General features: G+C 45.1%; 1 protein-coding gene across 5 annotated transcripts in view; it reads left to right on the plus strand.

Moving 5' to 3' along the window:
• Positions 1-21,750, plus strand: part of inpp5a (inositol polyphosphate-5-phosphatase A) — a 134,358-nt gene extending 112,608 nt beyond the window's left edge. For 3 of the 5 annotated variants that reach the window (XM_076076601.1, XM_076076596.1, XM_076076599.1), the window contains 5 exons: positions 5,007-5,080; positions 15,041-15,152; positions 17,780-17,848; positions 19,463-19,499; positions 19,846-21,750. In XM_076076601.1, the coding sequence (XP_075932716.1) occupies positions 5,007-5,080; positions 15,041-15,152; positions 17,780-17,848; positions 19,463-19,499; positions 19,846-19,895 (342 nt within the window). In that variant the 3' untranslated portion in view covers positions 19,896-21,750. Of the gene's footprint in view, positions 1-5,006; positions 5,081-15,040; positions 15,153-15,325; positions 17,122-17,779; positions 17,849-19,462; positions 19,551-19,845 lie in introns of those variants that run through there. The other 2 variants (XM_076076597.1, XM_076076600.1) reach the window with 2 other exon arrangements.
• Positions 21,751-22,259: the final 509 nt, after the last annotated feature.

Below are 22,259 nucleotides of genomic sequence, written 5' to 3' on the forward strand. Positions count from 1 at the left end.
AGGTTTGTTTAGTCGATATTCCCATCGAAATTGTATAATTAATTATCCCCGGCGCTGTCACGGCGGGACGATGGAGAGCCCTGATGAGTATTTGGGAAGATTAAATTTTCCAGGCGCTCGTGGCGTCAAGGGCCACCGCGGGGGCCCTGCTCCGGTGGAGAGATGGGAGGAGCTGTGTGTGTGTGTGTGTGTGTGTGTGTGTGTGTGTGTGTGTGTGTGTGTGTGTGTGTGTGTGTGTGTGTGTGTGTGTGTGTGTGTGTGTGTGTGTGTGTGTGTGTGTGTGTGTGTGTGTGTGTGTGTGTGTGTGTGTGTGTGTGTGTGAATGCGGTGCGTCCTGTGCTGTGCGTCTGTAGATCCGCAGCATTTCCTTGCTCTCCTGGAGCACACACCCTCCTCCGTCCCCATTGATTTTGTTTCAGTATCTCTTTATTGTGACTTTATCAGTGTGGTGTCGGCAGATGGGGGGGGGGTTAGCAGGAGAAGGAGGGTGCGTTTGTGTACTGGCTGTAGCAAGTGATGAACCTTTCCTGTCTGGCCTGCCTCTCCTTGTCATGCTGGCGGCGTAGTCCTCAGCATTACTCAAAAGCCCCGGAGACGACATAGAAGAATAAAGAACAAATGCCGCTCCAGCATTTCTTTTTCCTGTCAGATCTCTTCCAGAAGCCATTCTGAATGAAATGGGACCTTATAGGATTCATATAAACTGATGCCGTACAGCGTCCCCTGGTTGTCTCTTTCTCTTTTTTTAGTCCGCCTCTCTTTGGAATGGTTCGGGAGAAGTGTTGACTGCTTACTTAGCTCTCTCAGAATAGATGGTCTACATGAGCCGCGGGCCTTGAGCTCTGTATATACTCGCGCTTGGCACCGTGGCGTGAGCCTCCGCAGATGGTGCGCAAGCTCCGAGCAGGCACGAAGGCGGGTTGATGCTCAACACGCTGCTCGGTATTCTCCGAAACGCCAGAGGGCGCGCAAACACGAAATGTGCTGTGAAGAATATTCATTGACGACTTTATCGCCTTCGTACGAGCCCTGTAAAGAAAGAAATAAAGTATTAAATGCGTTATAAAGAAACAAAGGTTGAATATCCTGTAAACTATTTTATTGGGCTGCAAAATGTATACTCAGAGTTCTGGCGCGTGCCCCTCATGACGGCTTCATTGCGGCGACTATAATCTACGCTTTATCTGCTGTTATATATTAAAATTTTTTTTTTTTTATAGGTATGACATAATTATGCTAACAAAGCCTCTGAGTGGAGGAACAAGCCCAAATTGTGGAATAGTTTCTCAATGTCCTTCCTCTACATAACATGAACATGGAAGTTCAGATGTGCAGTGCACTGTAGTGTTTTTGTATTTGGGTTGGTCCCTCTCCACAACAATCAGTCCCCCCCCCCCCCCCCCCCCCCCAATGGCAGTGACAGTTTATTGCTTTTCCACACAAAATAATGAAGATCCCATAAAAAGAAGGAAAAATATGGCCTCCTGCAATGAAAGCCAAGTGCGCGGTGTAAAAATCAAATTAAATGACCTTTCACCCCAACATTTATTGATGGCTTTTAATGGCAGCAGGTGTTGTCACAGGGGATATTTGACAACGCGTAAATCAAAGCACAATTACAGGTGGTGGACAAACCGCCATCATAGTGAGAGGGAACAGTGAGAGGGGGTGCAAAGCCCTCGTATTAACTTCTTTTTTATATTTTCTTTTACCCTTAACTTCCTGCCGCTTGGCCATCACTGCCACTCTGATTTAAGAGCTCGCCGATCGTCCAGGCAAAGTCAGAAATTTGAGCCCATGACAGGGTAGTTTTTATCCAGACACTTCTTCATCTTTTTCCCTCTGTGATATTGCCGAGGCTGCATCATCTCGCGCCACCTCCTCCACAACTCCCAAGGTCATTTCTGGTTGACAAACTACTCCTGGCCTTATAATGTCACGAGGCCTTCAACCAATAGAAGCTGGTTTTTTTTGTGTTTTTTTAAACCACTGACCTGGCAGAGCAGCAGAGCATTATGCCTAATTGACCTGGGATGAAATGTGGTGTGAAATTTGTTGCTGCGGGGTTTTTATTCACCTGAATGAATTACTCGACATTCACTTAAGGCACAGTCTCCGTAGACGCACACGGCCACATGTTGGTCATCCCCCGTTTAAACTGTCGCACTTGTATAAACTGAGGTGCTTTACCTCAACACTATTCATGTGTGTGCCTATAGAAAATGGTTAATTATTGATTTGGTCACTCACCATTATACTAGTATGAGCATGTAGACTCTTATGCTGGGTTCAGACTACACAATATTAGCCCAATTATAGCCCTGCCCCATACACTGTTTATAGGAAGTGGACGTACTCACAGTGATGTCACCCATTGCTTTGTGGACTGCCGTTTTGAAGCCTAAAGTTTGGCATTTTGGCCGTCGCCATCTTGGCTTTTTGCAACCAGAAGTGACACAAGAGGGCGGAGCTAAGTACAACCGAATGCTGAATAAGACGAGCTGAAAGATTACAATTTGCTTTCATTAACTGAAAACAAGGGTGAAAGTTGTAAGACGAAAATGCGTACAACTCTCAGACCAGACAACGCTGTCGTAGTAACCTGTCAATCACAAGGTAGCCACACCCTAAAACATAATCTGCTTTATGGTCTATTTTACTCTAAATAGGACCATAAATTACTAAATGAACATCATGCTGTATTGAAGAAGACATGAAACTAGAGATTGAGACCATAAACTCATGTTTACAATGTTTACTGAGGTAATAAATCAAGTGAGAAGTAGAGTCATTTTCTCATAGACATTTGTACAATTGGACTTATTTTTGCAACCAGAGGAGTCGCCCCCTGCTGGCCACTAGAGAGAATGCTTTCAGCCATTTCTACATTGGCTTCACAGTTGGAGGTTGCCGGGTCGGATCCTGAAAGACGATGCATCCAACATTCCGACAGAAAGTCTAGAAGCCTCATGACGTTTTCCAATGAAGGTCGAGGAAAACTGGTTCTGAAAAAACACAGGACGCAATGCTTTGGACTATTCGACCGCAGCAGTCTTTTAGCAAAATACCATGTATACCTAGCCATCAAGTGTATATTTAACATGCCCTTTACAGGGTTCTGGTTTTCGAAAGGAGTCAGTTTGAAACATTAACAAATCAGCCAGAAACAGCGTTTCAACCAACTCATAATGCTTAACGTTAGCTTAGCTAGCTAGCTACAGCTAATAAATTCCGCTAGCAACAGCTGTCTTTTTAGACAACTAAATAAACGGTCACCGGCTAAAGATGAGAGGCTTGCTTTTGTCTTCCTCTGTCTGAAATCAGGAATCCATTGTTTCAAAAGTGACTTAAGATTTTCAAGTGGTAAATCTAGCAACAGTAACTAAGTTGGGCTGGGCCTTAGCAAACAGTTTTATGATATATATATTTTATTTAAAAGTTTTATTTTCATAATGAATTATCTCCAAATTATTGGTATTGCTATCAGCCTGTCAGGCTGCAACACACACACACACACACACACACACACACACACGAGGTGTCAGCGGGTGAATGGCGAGATGGGGTGTACAGTGGAGCGTGGGGTTGCATCCCCTGCTCAGTCATCCCTCATCCACAGTGTGCGAGTCTCTCCTGTGACCCCGGCAGTGTGAGTTTGATGAATGCAGCACATCTGCCCTCCTGAACCGCCGAGACTCCGTCTGGGAGGCCCCTCTGCCTGCAAGTAATGGCCACTGTTCTACACCACTGACACGTAATCACACTCACACACACACACACACCGGACTTTGGCTTATTTTATTTTTGTATACATGTGCACTTAACGGCACCGCGAAGACAAACAATCCGTACGCGGTCATACATGCGCAACATAAATATGTCAGTGTAGATGGAAGACTGTAGTTACCTTCTGCTGATATTACAGCCTTCCTCCCATGCCTCCACTTTGTGAGGACGTCCTTCCGAGCATTACCCATGTGCACCGCGTCATCCCCCCTACATGATATTTCATCATGTAGCCATCAACACATCGCTGCGTGTAGTACACCAATGTAATGTCATTAACGTCGAGCTGCCGGTACAGCCGCTGTCAGACTCACGCCGTCTAGGATGAGGTCTTCATCGGGCCGTAATTGTAGCCGGGTGTTTGAAACATGTACAATAGCCCAATTTACCACGGAACAAACGTGTCCCGGCTTCATCTCGGTGTCTTCCTGTCTGAAAGGAAAAGGGGAGGGGCGGGGCTGACGCGAGGTCCTCCGGGGTAGCTGGGAAACGTCGGCGTCAAGTCTCTCAGTGAGGCAGCCATGCAGGTGCCCGGGCTACCTGTTCATCTCCCAGATAATTAATGTGTACAAGGAGCCGCTAATTGCACTTTTCACTAATGATTTATGGGCTTTGTGAGAGGGGGGGGATCGGGGGACGTGCATGTGTACACTCTGGTGAGTGAGTACAGCTGGGTGAGGAGACATGATTGATGAAGAGTGTGCGGATGCACTGTCAGTGTAGACCTCCCCCTCCCCCAGTAGGACAGGGCGAGTGACACACACTCACACATACAACTGGTCAATACAAAGATAACTAAACAATATCTACTCCCCTAAACTCTCATTCAGTTTATTCTCAGCCACCCCTCACTGAGACTGAGACTGTTGATAGAAGAGTACAGACTTCTAGGTCCAGTTAATATCAGAAATGGAATTAAACTGTCTGAATCGGAAGAGGCCTCGAATCGTCCTTGAATTGTCTTGGCATGTGTCTGGTTGTTGGGGAATAGTCAGTTTGAACCCTAAATAAACACCATTTGGACCATATTCGTATTTGGCAAAGCTGCAACTGCTCAGAGGCCCACAGTGGAACACTGTTGGAGGGGGATGTGTGAACTGTGTGAATGTAAAGAAGGGCAAAGCTGGAAAAGAGCATTCAGGCTTTGTTGACTTTCCCCTTGATCAAAAATGTTTTTGAAAAAATGTAAAGTTCTTTTTTTTTCCTTTTTCTTGCTACAGCTTTTAGAGTACGACAAAGAGCTGTCGGTGTTCAAAGATCGGCTGCATGAACTGGAGATCTCCTTCCCACCCAGGTATGGAGCCAGCTTACATCACACACTCACGCCTAAATCATTCCTTTACTCTCTGATTTCTGCTACTGTCGGCACCTCGTGCAATGATATCAGGTCCGTAAGTTGTCTTTAGCCACTCTAACGCGTCTAGGTACGGCAATTTCATGGTCCCCGGAGGATGAATCCTACCGAATTGGTGATCCCCTAACTTTCTTTTAGATAAATGTCACAACATCTTCATGCAGTTTGATGCAGACATTCATGATCTTTATGATTGTTGGTGATCTCCCGATCTAGTCGTGTTGTTTTCTGCTTAATGAGCGATGTGGCCCTTTCAGGGCTCTATAAGAGTGATTTTAATTTTAATAGCACAACGGCAAGTCTTGGGGCGCACAAACACATTTTCTGAAAGGAATAATGAGCTTTTTATTGGTTTATTATGCCTAAAACAATTTTCTCAAATTATGATTGAAGACTTTATTTGTAACATTTCAAAATCACCAAATTCAGAGATGGTTTTTATGAGTTTTCACCCACACGGTGCCGTCACTTGTTGGTAAATGCAGCGACTACGCTGACCAGATCCTGGCCATAGGGACTCATTATTAATATGTAAAATCAGAAGCAGTTAATCACCCCCTTATTGTCCGAAATGGTTTTATGAAAGCTGTTGGACCCGTGTTTTGACGGGTATCAGTTGTTAAGTATGATTGGAAATGGTCCCAAACCTTCTCCCATGTGTATGTTTTTCCATATATGCATGTGTGTGTGTGTGTGTGTGTGTGTGTGTGTGTGTGTGTGTGTGTGTGTGTGTGTGTCGCTGCTCTTTGGGCGGCATTGATATTCCGTCTCAGTGGGACTTGGGGGAGACCGGAGCGGGGTGGTCTCCTCTCCTCTTCCTCAAACAAATGCATTTGCAATTAGCCCTTTCAGAGGAGAGGGAGGGCAAACACGCGGCCGGCGTGGAAATATGTTTCGGGGAGCGGTGCGTTAATGGCGCTTGACCTTTGCCGCCGGTTGTGACTCAATCAGTGCAGATAATGAAACGCTGTAATCAAACAATAATTACTTGATAAACTGCTCTAGTGGCAGGCGAGGGGCGGCGGGGGATTTTAGTGTGTGTGTGTGTGTGTGTGTGCGTGTGCGTGTGTGTGTGTGCGTGTGTGTGTGAGAAAGTGAGATACATAGAGCTATCGGAGCGTGTGTGTGAGTGGCTTTTAGTGTAAGGTTTGTGTGTGTGTGCATACGTGTGTGAAACAGACAGTGTGTGTGTGAGAGAGTGCATGTGTCAAGGTTCTGCCAGTCGCTGTTTTTTAAATGACTCTGTGTCTTAATCAGGGACCCCATTTACATCACTTTGCATAAGTGACAGGTGGATTTATTGTCCTTTCACACCGGCTGACTTTTGCACCTATCCATATAATACTGAATCATCCCTCCGCGGGGAGGAATGAATGCGCCACCGCCGAAGAATACAAATGATTTCCACACACTTGAGGTGATGATGAATCAAACAGATGAAAGCCCCGGGAGCAGCATATGAAATTTGATTTGATCTACTCTGTGCGCGCGACAAGCCACATCATTGTCAGGCTTGTAATGGGTAGCAGTGGCCTAGTTAAACTTAAACAACCCCCCTCCTCCCACTTCATGCATACACACACACACACACATATCCTAGTACCCCTCCCCCTGTCAGTTCTGCCTTGTGCTCCTTGAGCAATCAAGCCTCAACGATTGTTCTCCATCACATAGCCTGCTCTGGACCGGCCCCTCGCCATCTGTGAGGTTATTGCTCTTTTTTTTTTTCTTCTTTTTTTGTGAAATGCAGGCTGACCGGAACACACCCTCACTGACACACACACACACTCATGCGCTCACACGCGCTCAAACTTTTGTTGAAATCTATAAATCAATACGAGTCACACACATTTCATCTGCGAGTTAATTCCGTCCGTCGTCCCGGCGGTGGATGAGAAGTTGTCACGAAATGAGACACGCTGTCAAGGTTGAACTAAGGGCTGGATAACACAAAGTGACTGATGTACACACGTAGCGATAGCCTCAGAAGATTGTATCTCCAGCTTTCTATTTTTTGTTACTACAGCTGAAGCATTCCTGGCCAGCAGCTCCCTTTCTTTTCTTTTTTTGGAATAGATATGCATCTCTGTTGCCGCAAGCGCGCACACAAATTCTTCCCCCTGCGTCGCTGCAAGCTGTAAAGTGCACATCTCTTCCCTTTTTAAAAAGCCGTCTGTCAAAGTTGGCCATGACAAGTCCTAAGTGCTTGGGCACCGGGGTGAGGAATTTGCCCGGGCCTTGTCACAGTTGGACCTGGAGCCAGTCGGCTGCTGCAGGACGACTCATGCACACTCGTACACGGGAGCCCATGTTTGGGTACTAGCTTTCTCAACATGTGTGCTGGGAGAGAATAGATGAGCCCATTGATTAGAAAGCAATCGTTTATTCAGACACAGTTTCTCCTGTGTTTCAATCCGGGGTACTGCAACCAACCATCTGGTCATTATCTTTGCATAGGCTGCCTGCTGCACGGCCGTTTGACTGAAAATAATGGCAAGTTTTATTATGCATTATGGTACTTTTGATTTCATATTTGAAATGGCATAACTAAGGTAATATCCCCTAAAACATACTAAGGCACCAGTAACTTATTCATGTATTTTGATTGATTTAAGGGAAAGCTTTTAGTACTCCTCTGATCTGATTTCTTTGCCCTTTTTTTTGCGCGAGATCGATGCAAAAATTGAATCGGGACCCCGGCTTCGGGAGGAAATGCAGTGGACAATGAGGGAACCGTGGAAGAATGCATTCTGCCTGTAACCTGGTTACTGGGAATGGGCTTTGAGGGAGATTTTGAGTGACATCAGAGCAGTGGTACAACTCCATCGATGGGCAAATCATGAGTGATTTCAGAGCGGGGAGTTGGTGTGGAACGTTGTGCGACGTTCGTAGGAGGAAAGATGGGAAAAGTCCGGAGCAGAGAAGATGTCCCATGGGTCTGTTTGTAAAGGTGGGAGAGAGGAGACGAGGTACAAATACATATAGTACAAAACATGTGGGTACTGGCAAGGTACAGCATGGAAATGTAGGATTGTTGGCCAGCTGAGAAAAATATGGGCACAGAATGGTGGTTGATGGTGTTCTTACGGCCATGGTCAGATGCCTTTTTATGATTCACGTCGTCTGCTTTATTTATGGATCTGTAAACACACACACTAATCCAGCCGATGACACGGTAAAGTGAGAAACATCCAGATATTATACAAGACATGAGATTGATCGATAGAATCTTAACACCAAAACTACACCAGTGCAAACTTAACCAAACAAGACTGAGAGTCTGCAGCCGTGAAGGCGGCTCCGTGAGGCTTGCACACACTGGTGCTCTGAGCTACATGCTAATGTCAACATGCTATCATGCTCACAACGTCAATGCTGTCATGCTGACGTTTAGCAGGTGTGTTTAACATATTCACCAGCATGTTAGCATGCAAACACATTTTGCATGTGCTATTACATTTTGAGCTGATGTGGCAAAAGAGGAAAAGTCAGGAGATCACCAAAGCAAAAGGGATTCATCCTCTGGGGAGCATGAATGTCATCGAAATCCATCTAAACCAAAGTGGTGGACCGACCGACACAAAGCTGCTAGCATGATTAACAATGCAAAGCCACATCAATACACCTAAATGCAACAAAAACAAATGAATAGCTCAAGTGAAAGTTTATGAATAGCCTTGCTGCCACCTTACTACGTACCTTAGGCTGCCAAAAACCTAAAAATGTACAGTTCTGGAATTTGCAAAGCTCAGCCGAACGTCTCTTTAAGTACATATAGAGAGAACGATGGGAAGGTGCTAGAGGCAGCAGCGTGGCTCCAGCGCCTCGTATCTGTGTTTGTCAAGTCTAGACACCAGGCAGAGCGTGATTCCCAGGGGTCGGGAGGTGAGGCCAGCGAGGTGGTAGAAACGGATAAACAGTTGCGTCTCCACTCGTTTGGGAAGCACCCTGCGACCAACATTGGCCCATTGGCGTACATTTCCCAAAAACAGCTGCTGCGAAGGACAGGCCAAAACATAAAACGACCAGCCTGCTGGAAGAAAAGCTCCCAAGATTCGCAGGTTCATGGGAAGGGGGGGGGGGGGGGGTCGAAAGCTGCTGCCAGGCAGAATGACTTCGCCCTTCAGCTGAGAGAGAAACTCTGGTCAAGTGACATGGAGTGGCTCCCCGCCAGCTCCTCAATAAAAGCTAATAAGTACATACGAGAGAATCGTCGGGGTCGGTGGAGAAGTTCCTCGAGGCTCGTCTCGAGCTCATAGGAAGCGCTCACACAGATGGCCCTCCCGCACACAGGGACGCTCTTTGTTCCGTGAACAACGCTCTTCACACAACACGCCTGGCCTCTGAAGGCCTGTACGGATGATGTCACCCTGTGCATTTGTGTGTTCGACTGTGTATACATTAGTCCTATAGCCCCACGTGTTTGCATCCCACATGAACGGGCCCTCTTGTTCTCCGCTCTGCGTGGCTCCATTTAAGGAGCGCCGACGCGCTCAAACGACAACGTTTGGTCAGAGTGCCGCGTCCGAGCCTCTCTGAGTGTGTGCGGCCGCAGGACTCAGCGCTTGCGGGTCCGATCTGCTCAACGGGGGACATTGTTTTACAGCCCATCAGCGCATCCATCATTGTAACTGCTGGAGAGCCCGTGAAAATGATGAGGGGCCATTGTTGGCGGTGATCAGCCGAAGACGGTCCGCTGTCATGTGTCATCGCCTCTCGTCTTGCCACTGAAGAGGGGGGGCTTTGTTAGAAAGCGAGCTTGCGCGGTGGCGGAGAGGATGCAACGGACGCCATCTGCGTCGTCCCGTCTTGGTTTTGGAGCAGCTGAAAGGCGGAGCGCGCCGTAGCTGAACCCCAGCAGGCTCACAGCCATGAGCCGCCGGTGGCATTTCGCTCTTGTTTGTACTGCGTTGTGCCAATGTTGTGCCTGCGAGCCTCCCAGCTCGACAAACTGAGGCAAACATTCAGCTTTATTGATAGCATTTGGCTGATCTTTTTGAATCTGTGCATGTGTGTGTGTGTATGTTGTGTTTTGCCAAGCCTCCCCTGACAACGGCAAACAAACATGGCTGTAAGAGGCGGCGAGTCACTCGAAACCCCGCAGTTTCTGGCTTTTTAGCCACTCTGATTATCCCATGATGCTCTTCGCCACCCTTGAACTAAAGCCACTGTTACTATGACTTTTATCTTTGGCTTCCCGCCCTTCCTATATTCCCAAGTTTATATTGCCCTCATTAAATACTGAGCACCAGACTAGCCCACTGTTTGGCCTGTCACTTATTTGCCATTATGTGGAACAAGGTAATAGCTTTTGATGGAGCGATAAGAGAATGTGGGACAAGGAAGTCTGGCAAGGACCGGGTGTCTGGTCTTGGGGATGCAGGTTGGTAGTCTGGTCCAACAAAATCTCTTAAGTCACATTTAATTCACAGCTATTTATTGTTTGAATCTTTTTTTCTTTTCTTTTAAGTCTTGTTAAGATAAAGTGAGTGTACAGCTACGGTAGCTGGTATGGCACAGCAATGCGTGTGTCGCGACAGCCTCTCCCGAGTGACACACCGCAGGTAGGGCCGGAGCTCACATCGGCAGTTTTTTTTTTTTTTTTACTGTTGCAAGACAAACAAGCTGACAGCGGCCCGGAACACGTTGTGAGTAATGTGTCAGCAGCCAGGTCAAACATTAAACCCCAAACCAAGCATGAATGAATGAGCTCTCGATGGGGCCAGAGGGTCCAGACGTGCGAGCGCAAACACACACACACCCATCATCTCGGATGTGATCGGCAAAACACAAAAGAGTGGAGGGGCAAACGGAGGGGGGGGGGGAGGGGGGAGTATTCTTACGTCAACTTTACACAACAGGTGATCGCTGTAATAGAAACTGTAACTGCCAAGACAAATATTTCATCAGCAGCGTCAGTGTCATCCGACACTGATGCCGGTCAGACGTCTCAAACTTTAAACTTGTCACGTTTTCATGTTGTAGCATGGAAGTTTATTATTTGCCGTAAACAAAATAAATAAGTATAATGTTTTAAACTCGGCCTGTTGGATGTGCGGCGTATTTATATTTGGTCGTTTGTTTCTGAGGTTTTCCTGGAGCTTATTTCCTCACCATCCACAATTAGTTTTGTTTCTTCACAAGTTGAGAGCAGCTCCTGAATTTCCCTTTGTGCAGTGCATTGTGGGAGGATAGTGTCCATCAGCAACGCCCTCAAAAATGAAAGGTTTTATAGGCTGTGTTGGAATTAGCATACCGACAAACTATTCATGCTGAGTGAGTGTGTAGTGCGTTCACACGGCATCCTATGTTGGTTCTGTGTACGCTGGGAATGCCCGGATGTATGCTACATTAGCTTACTGCACACACTCAACTGCCCCACAATGCATTGCGTCTTGAGTGCCTTGAGACCCGCTGTCAATCTTGTGGGATTTAGAGCCGGTATAAAAATGGTTAATGTGTGTCACTTTATTAAGTTTTTATATGTTTGCATGCAAGAAAGTAACTGTTTCAATTCCCAGTATGTGATCTGTTTATCCAAATTATATTACACAGCGGCCCGGCCTTCGCTCGAGTATACTTCAGTGTGAACGTTCTGCTGGTAAAATCACACCTATTGTTCATTGTATGCAGAACACACTGATTGAGTATGCAGCATGCAGTGCATTAGTAGCCTCAGTCTACATGCTGACTGTTTTGATTACACATGCTTTTGTCACTTTACGCACTCAGAATGAGCGTAGAGTTAGTGTGCAGCGTGGATTTTGAGACACAACTTTGTGCAACAGTGTTTCAAAAACACTGGACTTGGTGAAGTCATTAATTACTGCGTATTGTGGCATTTTTTTTAGGTTGAAGACAAAAAAATGTACGTGACCTACTGTATAAGAACTTCATCGATTTCGTCCCCTTGGGGAAATTCTTTCTCGTTTTTAAGTGCAGGAAGTGAGAGGTGCTCTTCTTAAACTGTAACAGAACACAGTGGATTCAACAGCATCCAATCAGGACAAAGTGTCACACCAAATGATTCTCTCTTCAAGGCACAGAACTCGTCTTTTAATGAACCTGTGTTCTTACTGCCACATCTGAGTCGTGGTTGCATCTTGTCTTATTTTATTTCTTCATTTCCTTTTATTGCACAACTCCCAGTCACTTGTTTCACTGTCTGCATGTCTATTTCTTCTGCATATACGTGTGTGGATACCTTTAAGTGCAGCTCCCCCTCCTACACAGCCACACAATTGTTGGGAGTTATCAGCTTGGCCCATTAATTAGTGTAATTAGTCTTACTGCGGGCAATAAGGGCCTGATATGAGCTGACGGCCTCCAGCCCACACGCCCTCTCGGACCGTTTACCTTTCGCCGATAAGTTTGTGCGCTCGCTAATCGGACACATTAATCACTTTGGCCCCAGCGCGCCATTCCACTGTTTGCCGTCGCATTAAGACTTGTTATCTCCATCGGAGCCAGCGGAGGGTGCGGTGAAGACAGAAAGGGAGGAAACAAACCTGTATACCTGCACTCACGGGGACGCTTAATGGCCACCATTGAGTATTTTTAATCAGCTTTTACAATGGCGGGCTGTCATCGAAAATGACTGAACGGTTGCAAAGTTTTGTGCTCGGGGGGGCGAGAGTTTGCTATCAGGCCTGGGAGTTCATTGTTTGAAGGAGGTGAGAGGGGGAGAACTTGATTTTCTCTCAATCTCTTTAACACCAAAATGACCCCAGGCTTGTTAGTCAATAAAGCCGTAACAGAGTGCCTGATAGGGGGATTGTTCACAGGCCGTTTGAGGCCCGGGACCGTCCCTCAGGAAGCGGAGAGCGTTCAGGCCACCCTGAAGTGGAGCAGCTCCTAGAGCCCTTTGAAGACTTTGCTCTTTTCCCACTCCTCACTCTGCCTCTTTCTGTCTGAGCCGTCTTTATCCCCTCTCCTCTGCCTCCTCGTCTATCTCTGTTTCACTCATCCTATTCTTCGGGCTCTCTTTTATCCCGGGATCACTCCTTTAGCCCTTTTGATTAGCATACCAAAAACCTCCATGCATTTCCCCCCATGGTTTAAGTGCTATTAATGCTAATTGGAGGCAGGGGACTTCTCTAAGTAGCTCTCAGCAGGTCTGTTTGTACACCTGGTGGGGGGGGGGGCGGGCTCCGTGTGTGTGTGTGTGTGTGTGTGTGTGTGTGTGTGTGTGTGTGTGTGTGGTGGCACACACACACACATGTGCCTATATGTACTGTAACAACTGTACAAACTGAACAGATACATAGGTTTTTGTAGTTTTTCATCGCATCAGTGGGACAGCGCTCATTAATCAACAGAAAGAAAAACAAACTGTAAATGAGCCAGAGCTAATCTAAAAGGCTTATTTTCATTTATTGTCCCTTGCCTGAAGTTGAAGCCACCCAAAAAGTAAAATAGATAATAAAATCTGTAAACACTCCTTTACAATTATGCACGACAAGACACGGGCCTCCTTTTGAGCTGAGTTATCAGTGTGACGTGGAGCTTCAGAGGACAGAAGGGTGTAAACAAAGGTCCCCACGTTGCATGCAAACTGGGGACATTGCGGTTCACGGTTTTTAAATTAACCGCTGGGGCGCCCCTAAACCCTTTATCATTTCTGTTAAGATGAAACATTGAAGTCTGGACGCATTGTTGGATTTGTGCCATTTGTTGGGTAGTTTGCCTCAAACAACCTCGACTAAAGTTTTTATTTTTAATCTTATTTCTATTTTATTTTCCATCTTATTTTCACTGCTTTAATTCTTTTAAAATATAATCAAATGTTATACATATTAGTGTTTTTTTCTGGCTGTACCTCAGATGCCAAGGTACCAAATATTGATTGTGCACAAGATGTCAAATATTTGGAGTTTAATAAGTTTCAAATGACCATCACTGAAGTCTATTTTTCTTCATGTTCATTCAAAATCTATCTTCCTTTATTGTAAAGCACTCAAAGCTATACAAATAAAGTTCATTATTATTAGCATTAGTCCACCAGAAGAGTGTGTGTTATCTGTGAGCACATTCTGCTCGTATCTATAGACCAGCAGCTGTAGTGAAGTGAACGCACACATATCCATACAAAGCAAATGCATTCTGCACAAAGTCCAATTAAGCCAGCGGAGCTTGGCGAGAGTGATGAATCGAAGGCCCCGATGTGTGTGTGTTTATTTAATCATTAGGACATCGCCGTCCTCGGAGAAGAGCCGCTCTTGCCGCGTTATGCTACGGTTGGCGCGCGCGTGGCACTGGAGGAGCAAATTGGATCGGCATTACAGTACGTAAGCCGGGCCTCGCGTCCTGATGAGCGACCGCAAACAAATTGGATTGGTGGCGTGTAAATCTCAGGCACTTTGATGAGCCCGAAGGCACAAATTGAATCCTTCGACAATGCAAATCTGCTGCTCCCGGCGCGCTTAAATCATGCGATTGTTCCCTGCTGTTCCGAGATACAATCTCTCACGGCCGTTTGCCGCCGCGCCCTAATCCGTTTTTGATGACCGTGTAGGGATGGAGCTACACATATGGGCAACTGAATCTCCCTCTGGCCCGCTCCGACTGAATCGCTCTCTCTCTCTCTCGCTCACAACCTGTACAGTTGGCAGAGAGAGAGATGGCTTTGATTGAGCCAGCCATGTGTGTTGATACAAGAGATGACTCAGGTGATTGGTCATACTTATGGGAGCTGCTGTTCTCTCTGGGAAACATTTCGATGTGTGATAAGGCGGATGACGCGACGGCTCATCTTTATCGCTCCTCATACGAGTCATAGTTATTGCTTCCTCGTGGCCTTCCCCTCTCGTCTCCTTCCTCCTGCAGCACTTTACTAGAAAATAAAGTTGTTACTTGGACTACAAACTATTTACTGATTGTGTTTTTCTATTGCCTTTTCAGTTATCCGTACAGTGAAGACAGCAGTCAGGGGAAGCAGTACATGAACACCAGATGCCCCGCCTGGTGCGACCGAATCCTCTTGTCTCCCTCTGCCAGAGACCTGGTCTTAAAGGTGAGCCCAAACCTGACGCTTCTCTGACCCAACTCGTGGGTCTTTGGTTGCGTTTTAAAAAGTCTGATTCCTTCATATTTCAAGCCTCTCCTCATATACATATATTTTATTTCTACAACTCTATCGTCCTTGATCCACATCAGCCCTCCCCGCCCCCCTCTGTCTCTTCACAGATGGAAGGATGAGGTGTCTGCGAATATTAATTTGGAGCGCTAAGCCCCGGGTCCACCCTGACAGTACATACATCCCATCACTTATAGAGTTCCAGCGAACCCCGTCGTCGTCTTCATAAAGCCACAGATCCGTCTCCTTCCTCGGAGAGTCGCGCTCGGCTTCAAATCCGTCCCGGCGCGACGTAAACTCCAGCCAATCTGCCACCTCGGTGCTGTGTGCTGGATTACTCAGAGATCCGCCATGCGGCTCGGCAAAGTCTTCCCACATTTTACTGTCACCTGTTTTACATAAGAAATAAGAAGGGAAGCGGTTGTGACTGCCATTTATCTTATTTGTTTTGCATTTTAAATACTGGTAATAAGTGTGAAAGTCATGCAGCGGCGTATTGTGAATCACTCTTTACTGACCGAAGCCAGAACACTGACCACTTTATTACAGTTGTGAAAAACAAAGACTGTAAAAACACATCCAGCTTATTGCCCACTTAATGTGTCAGAATTATGTAAAAAGGTGATTCTCTCACATACACACACACACACACACACACACACACAGCTGGGCCGTTGTTTGCTTTTCCTCCCCCTCAAGCGTCGGCTAATTGCTTGTAATGCAGCGACAGAGTGGAACAGTTAGTGTGTTTCACAGATTGGCCGATGATTCACTGAACACACACACACACACACACTTACACTCTCTCCGGCTCCGAGCGCCGCAGATTGTTGAGACATAGGGCCCCCCCCGTAAACAGCCCGACGTTTGTGGGCGTCATCTATCATGGCACGGTCGGTTAACTCGCCATCATGTTATTTTCTGCTTGCCGAGCCCTAACACGCCAAAGGTTGCCCGCTGGCTGCGCGGCGCGGCACCAGCTCCGGGAGCGCCGGTAATGAATGTTTAGCCGAGCGAGCGCTCCCTCTCCGCCGGAGGGGCCCCCGGGTAATTTGTTTATCTGTCTAAAGATTACGCAGCCCTGAAAAAACAAAATCCACAATTTTATGCTGCCTTTGTAAATTATCAAGTGTGCGTTTGATGAATGTATCCGCAGCTTTTGGGAGGCGGAGGCGGCGGCTCGGGGGGGCCGGGGCGGCAAAGGTAGAGTGAGGTGGAGGCACACAGTGTGCTGACCCGCTTCCACCGCCGGATTGGTCTGAAGTTAATTTGGGTTTCGCTTTATGGTTCATTCTCGAGCTCTCTGTCTCTTTCTTCTGCAGCTCACCGAGTCACAACCGGTAGCACCCGCCAGCCTGCGTGTGTGTGTGTGTGTGTGTGTGTGTGTGCTGTTTAAAAAGTCTTTAGTTCAACCAGACAAGTGTGATTTATACTTCAGTCTGCAGATCCATGTGCGAGTGGGGCAACGGCGTCTTTTGTGTGCAGGGAGTGATATTGAAACACGATTCCCTCAGATAGGCACTTAGATTACAGCGAGGGGACTATTTGGTCCAGAGGCAAATGTCCACTTTGTAGATTACTCCTGCTTTTCTCCCCCTCCCCTCACCACGCCATGCACAAACTGCTCCTAAAGGTGCATTCAACTCAATGCACACTTGTGTTTCTTCATAAATCAGCCGCCCTGCGCCGCCGCTGCTCGGTGAGAATCCTGGTGTTTGTGATGTTTCCTGAGTTATTCATGAATGATAAACCCATCAATAAAGTTCCCTTAAACAATCGTACAACCTAATTGAGACAAATCCACTTCCTGTTGGTCACTGTAAATTGGCTTTATTGTACTAATGGCTGTCCCTTACAATTCTCTGAACTAAGTGTCTGAGTGCATAATAAACCCATAATTACTTAACAGTTGCACTGGTGCTCATTTTACATGTGTCCCCCAACTCTTTGTACTACTCTGCAAACTGAAGTCGGAGTCAGAAAGAATATATATCAGCCAGAAATTGTGTGAAAATGGAAGATTCACAGTTTGACATAATGAGGATTTTATTAGTACCTCAACAAATGATCATTGTTCTGGCAGGTTTTTGCAAATTAATTTGAATGTCCAATTTGTGGACACAAAAAAGTAAAGAAAAAGACTGAAGCCACGAGCCACTGTTGATATGGACATGGTGCGGTTCCAGGGGACTTTTATTTTGAAAAGCGCAGTATAATACCGCTAATTGCGCTTGATGAAGTCGGTGCATCGATTTCTCGCCCGTGAACGTGTCATAAAACATGACAAGTGTGATGTAATGATACGTACTGTGTAAACACCCAACACCGTGCTGCTGACTCTGCATCCTGTGTGTGTGTGTGTGTGTGTGTGTGTGTGTGTGTGTGTGTGTGTGTGTGTGTGTGTGTGTGTGTGTGTGTGTGTGTGTGTGTGTGTGTGTGTGTGTGTGTGTGTGTGTGTGTGTTCCCTGCAGCGCGGTGCACAGCCCTCTTTGCATGTAACAAACATCCATGTCGCCCAGCTCGTTTTCATCCCCAAACCTTTTTTTGATTTTGTGTGTCTGCAGCCTGAAAACGAGGAGAAGTCTATAGTGTATGATAACATCGGGCCCAACGTCTGCATGGGGGACCACAAGGTAACAACAACAACATCCTCACTGTGTGGTGATCAAACTGTTCATTGTTATTTGATTCAGTGAGTCTGATTCCTAGAAATGGGAAAGGACGGACTTCTCTCAAGACATGTGCATCTAAACAGCTGTTTGTGTCACAGACTACATCTGGAATGTGTCGCAACTGTTTGAGGCTCGTATTGTTCGTGAAGGATGCACCTGCATTGATTTTATTTAACTTTAGCATTGAATTTGGCTCCTTTATCAACAAACGTCTCCTTATGTAACGTGTAAGCGCCATTATTTTCATTAGTTTAACTTTACTTTCCAGCAATAGTTGCAGAAGAACTCCATTTTCCACAAAGTAGAAATACCGCGTTCTGAAAATAAATAAATAAAGTCCTAGATTCAAAATATTACTTAAATAAAAGTACAGAAGTATCAGCAGAATGTACTCAAAGTATCAGAAGTAAAAGTACTCACTTCACAGTTCTAGAATATTCCATTTTATCAATAAAAAACACGTGCGAGAGCATTTTAATGTTGTAGTTCATCAACTTGGAGCCAATATTTAGATACTTTGAATACTACTGGATATATAAGTAGTATAGTACCGCATCACATCGTCTAAGCAGAACATGTGTTTTCATGTCAAAAGTAACCGGTAACTACAGATGTCAGATAAATGTAGTAGAGTAACAAGTATAATATTTGTAGTATGTGTAGTATAAATGTTAAGTGGCATGAAATGAAAAAATAGAAAATACCCAAATAAAGTGCAAGTATGTCAAAATTGTACTTCAGTAAAATACACAAGTAAACACCACTGGTTTCCAATAGAGCGCTGCAGGAATGAGTCCTAAAGCCCGCTGAGGTTTGTTTATAGCCTCGCGTTAGCGCTCAACTTCTGCCAATTTCATTCACGCTTCACAGATCCTATAAGTGGCGTTCATGTGTGAAGATCATCTCGTTGATCACAAAGTATCAAAAACTTGTGTTTGAGTTTATTTTCTGCAATAATCCAAAATCCAACCCCGTCGTCGAGGGAACCAGTGCGATGCTAACTTCCTGGTTGGCCAACAAAACGACATCATCCCTGCAGCGCTCTATCATCCGACATCATCCGTGTGATCAACAATTACACCCCCCCCCCCCCCCCCCCCCCCAGCAGTCGGCCCTGATTTAAAGGTGCGTATTTAAAGCACGATCTAAAGAAGTGGAAGAGAAGTCAGAGCAGCTCGGAGACTTTTCTTTTAAAGCTGACTGTATAGAAAGTGTTTAACACCGTCGCTCCAGTCTCCGGCGTGTCAGAGAGGCGCCTCAAGTCAGACCTTTCATCAATCCTTAGTGTGACGCAGACAGTAGCGTGTGTGTGCGAGGTGACCTGATACCCGGGCAGGCCCTGACCTCCCGGCCGCGCACCGCCGCTAAAATCACAGCCGGCTATGTTTAAGAAAATGTCCGATGTCGTTAGCACGCGGGCCCAAAAATGCACCGCACTGGTGTGTGAGTTTAACCCGCGTGACATCGGTGCTCAGAGAGAGGAGAGGGGCGGAGCTGCCACTTGTCCCGGAGAGCATTAATAACAAAGTTTGTTTTTTTAACTGCGTTTCTGTCTCTGTCTCCCTCCCATACCAGCCCGTCTTCCTGTCCTTCCGAATAACAGCGGGGGCAGGTAAACCTAATGCAAATAAGCACAAGTGTTGTGTGGTGCAGTGATGTCGTGGTAAATATGACATTTATTTTTTTCCTTTACTATAATTCCTCCACCATTGTTGCCGCTGTTTGCTTTGAGTTGCTTGATCTTATCACGACTTTGCACAAACTAAAATAAGACATCATGAGTGGAAAAATGATTAAAATGCTTCAGTCATTTTAAGACATTTACTTCCAAACTTGCTGCATCTTGTGCTTTAATAACAAAATAATAAAAAAAAGTTTGCATCAGGTTATGTTTCTATGATTGAAATGACTACTTGGTATTTATGAATAAAAATGTCTCCATATTTCTTCCTCAACAGGGAAGTGTTGCCAAAGGGGGGAGAAGATATTCCGTGAAGCGCCTCTGTGAGAGACAGGACACCAACACACACCAACACACACACACCCATGCACACACGCACACACACACACACGCATGCACAAGCATACACTGAAGAACCTAGGCAAAGTTTTTCGGTAGTGCTGACCAGTTGCAGTTGTCCTGACACCTCATCCGTAAGAAGACCCCAGCCGGCTTCTCTCTCCATAAAACACTTGTTGGGATGTGGACGAGCACCCGAGGGCCCCGGCTCCAGACAAGACACACATCGCTGACCTCACTGTTGCCATGCAACCCCATTCCCCAGAGAAGAAGAAGAAGAAGAAGAAAGAAAGGAGAGAAAAAAAGGACTCTTCTCCATGCCACAGCCTCATTGCCAAAACTCTAATTGAAATCAGTCCTACTACATGCTTTTAAACACCGTACTTGCCATTTTAAGGTATGCCTCTGTGTATAGAAGCTACTTTCCACACAGTGTGTAAGGTGTTTTAAGAAAAGAAAAGTGCAATGCAAAAACAAAAACAAAAAACTATAAAAAAACATTGTATATCTATATGGTTAGGTTTATTTGTACATCGGACAGTATAACATAGAGTTGTTGATGGTTTTAGTGCCGTTCTCTTTTTCTGACCAAACGTTGTGGTCCCTTTGTCGGGACAGACGGAACTCCTTCTGTTCATTCCAACAATTTATATATATACAGACACATATATATATATATATATATATATTCATGAATATATATATTTATGAATATATATATATATATATATATATATATATATAAAAATACATTTTTGTTTTGTCGTCGTGTGCACAACACAGTGCCATGCCTGACACATCGGTTGAATCTCCTTTTATATACTGTACTTTTTAAAAAGAGATAATTTATGATTCTTACCAAAATGTTTATGCTGAAGTTGCGGACGGAGCGACTGTTTGGGTGTTCCTGCAGCCACAGTGACCTTTGAATCAGTCAGCGGGGAGAGGAGCTGTTCCGTGATTTATTGCCTATCCAAGAATGTTTTAAGCAGTGCCATAGACCATGCAAGTATATAAGAAAATGTCTCATATATATGTATATATGTATATGTATATATTTATATACATATATACATACATAGCACTCTCACATTATGTCATTATTATTCTTACTCTTAACTTATTTCTATAATATTATGGTTCTGAATGTGATATTTTTTAGATAGGCTTGGGTATCCTTAAAATGTTAACTTTTTTTTTTGTTTTTAATTTTTGTTACTGCATTATGGTGCCAAGTATCCTACACAGGAATGAAGTGTGTAAGAGTTATAGACAAGTCCGATGGTAAAGGTGTTGCTGTAAACAAAAAAATAATAATGATAGAGAGAAACTCTAAATGCAGGGGGAGGGGAGAAGACTTTTTTGTATTTGTTTTGTGTGTAGCCTTCAGCAGCCTTCATTGCAAAATAAGTTGAGCATTAAAGAGGCGATCGGAGATCAGCGTTTCTTTTTTTTGATCGATTCCATTTACTACACTACACATTTCAGAGCGTGTGAAGCCGTCAGATTGATCCTCCGTGAATCTAAATCACTGCAAGTGAAATGATTTTGTGCCTGCCGCAGAATTAATGTTGTCTTGGGTGATTTGGTTTATAGGCAAAGTTAAATTTTATTTCTTCTTCTTTGTAAAAAGCCTGCTTGTTTTCCTTCCTGCTGGTCATTGTGGGGTTACTATAGGAGCATAAGCCACAGTGCTTTTAGTTTTTCTGTTTTTTCCTTCACTCCATTTTCTTAAAAATAAAAGCATATAGAGATTTTATTCTAGCCCCCCTTCCGGACGGCTGGTCCTCTGCTGTAGGTGATGCAGTTCTCAAGCAATAAAAAAAAAAACTTTAGAGCTCAACGGCTGTTTGTCCTCATTTCCTCGTTATTTTACCGCTTCACTACAAAATAAAAGCTCCTCTGCGAAAACAGGGTGTTCTTTAATTAGCCTTCCACGAGATGCTCAGTGTGTTATTCCAGCGGTGTTATAGACTGAACAGGGGCGAGGATTACACCGCTCCTGTGCTCGTTTTTCATCTGTGACACCAGTTTTAATTGGCTTAAAATGGGCCTCGAACTGAAAATAACGATATTCCTGGAGGATTAGAGTTGGTGATATGGACTTTACTCGGGATATTGATATGTTCTATTCATATACAGAGGCTCATATTCCCGTAGCCGATATTTTTGCTCAGTTAAGAAAATACTACCCGTTCTTGCTGACTAATGTGCAATGTTTAAGCCAATCAACAGGCCCTTTTTTACATTTAGGCTGAAGTCGAGAAGACATTTTAACACGAGTAGATGAGAGAAATCTATTTTTAACTGGTTGTGTAATTTATGTGTACAATGTAAATAATAAATATAATG

The sequence above is a fragment of the Anarhichas minor genome, unplaced genomic scaffold, assembly GCF_050575085.1.
Source record: "Anarhichas minor isolate MPS153535 unplaced genomic scaffold, ASM5057508v1 ptg000058l, whole genome shotgun sequence".
Taxonomy (NCBI): Eukaryota; Metazoa; Chordata; class Actinopteri; order Perciformes; family Anarhichadidae; genus Anarhichas; species Anarhichas minor.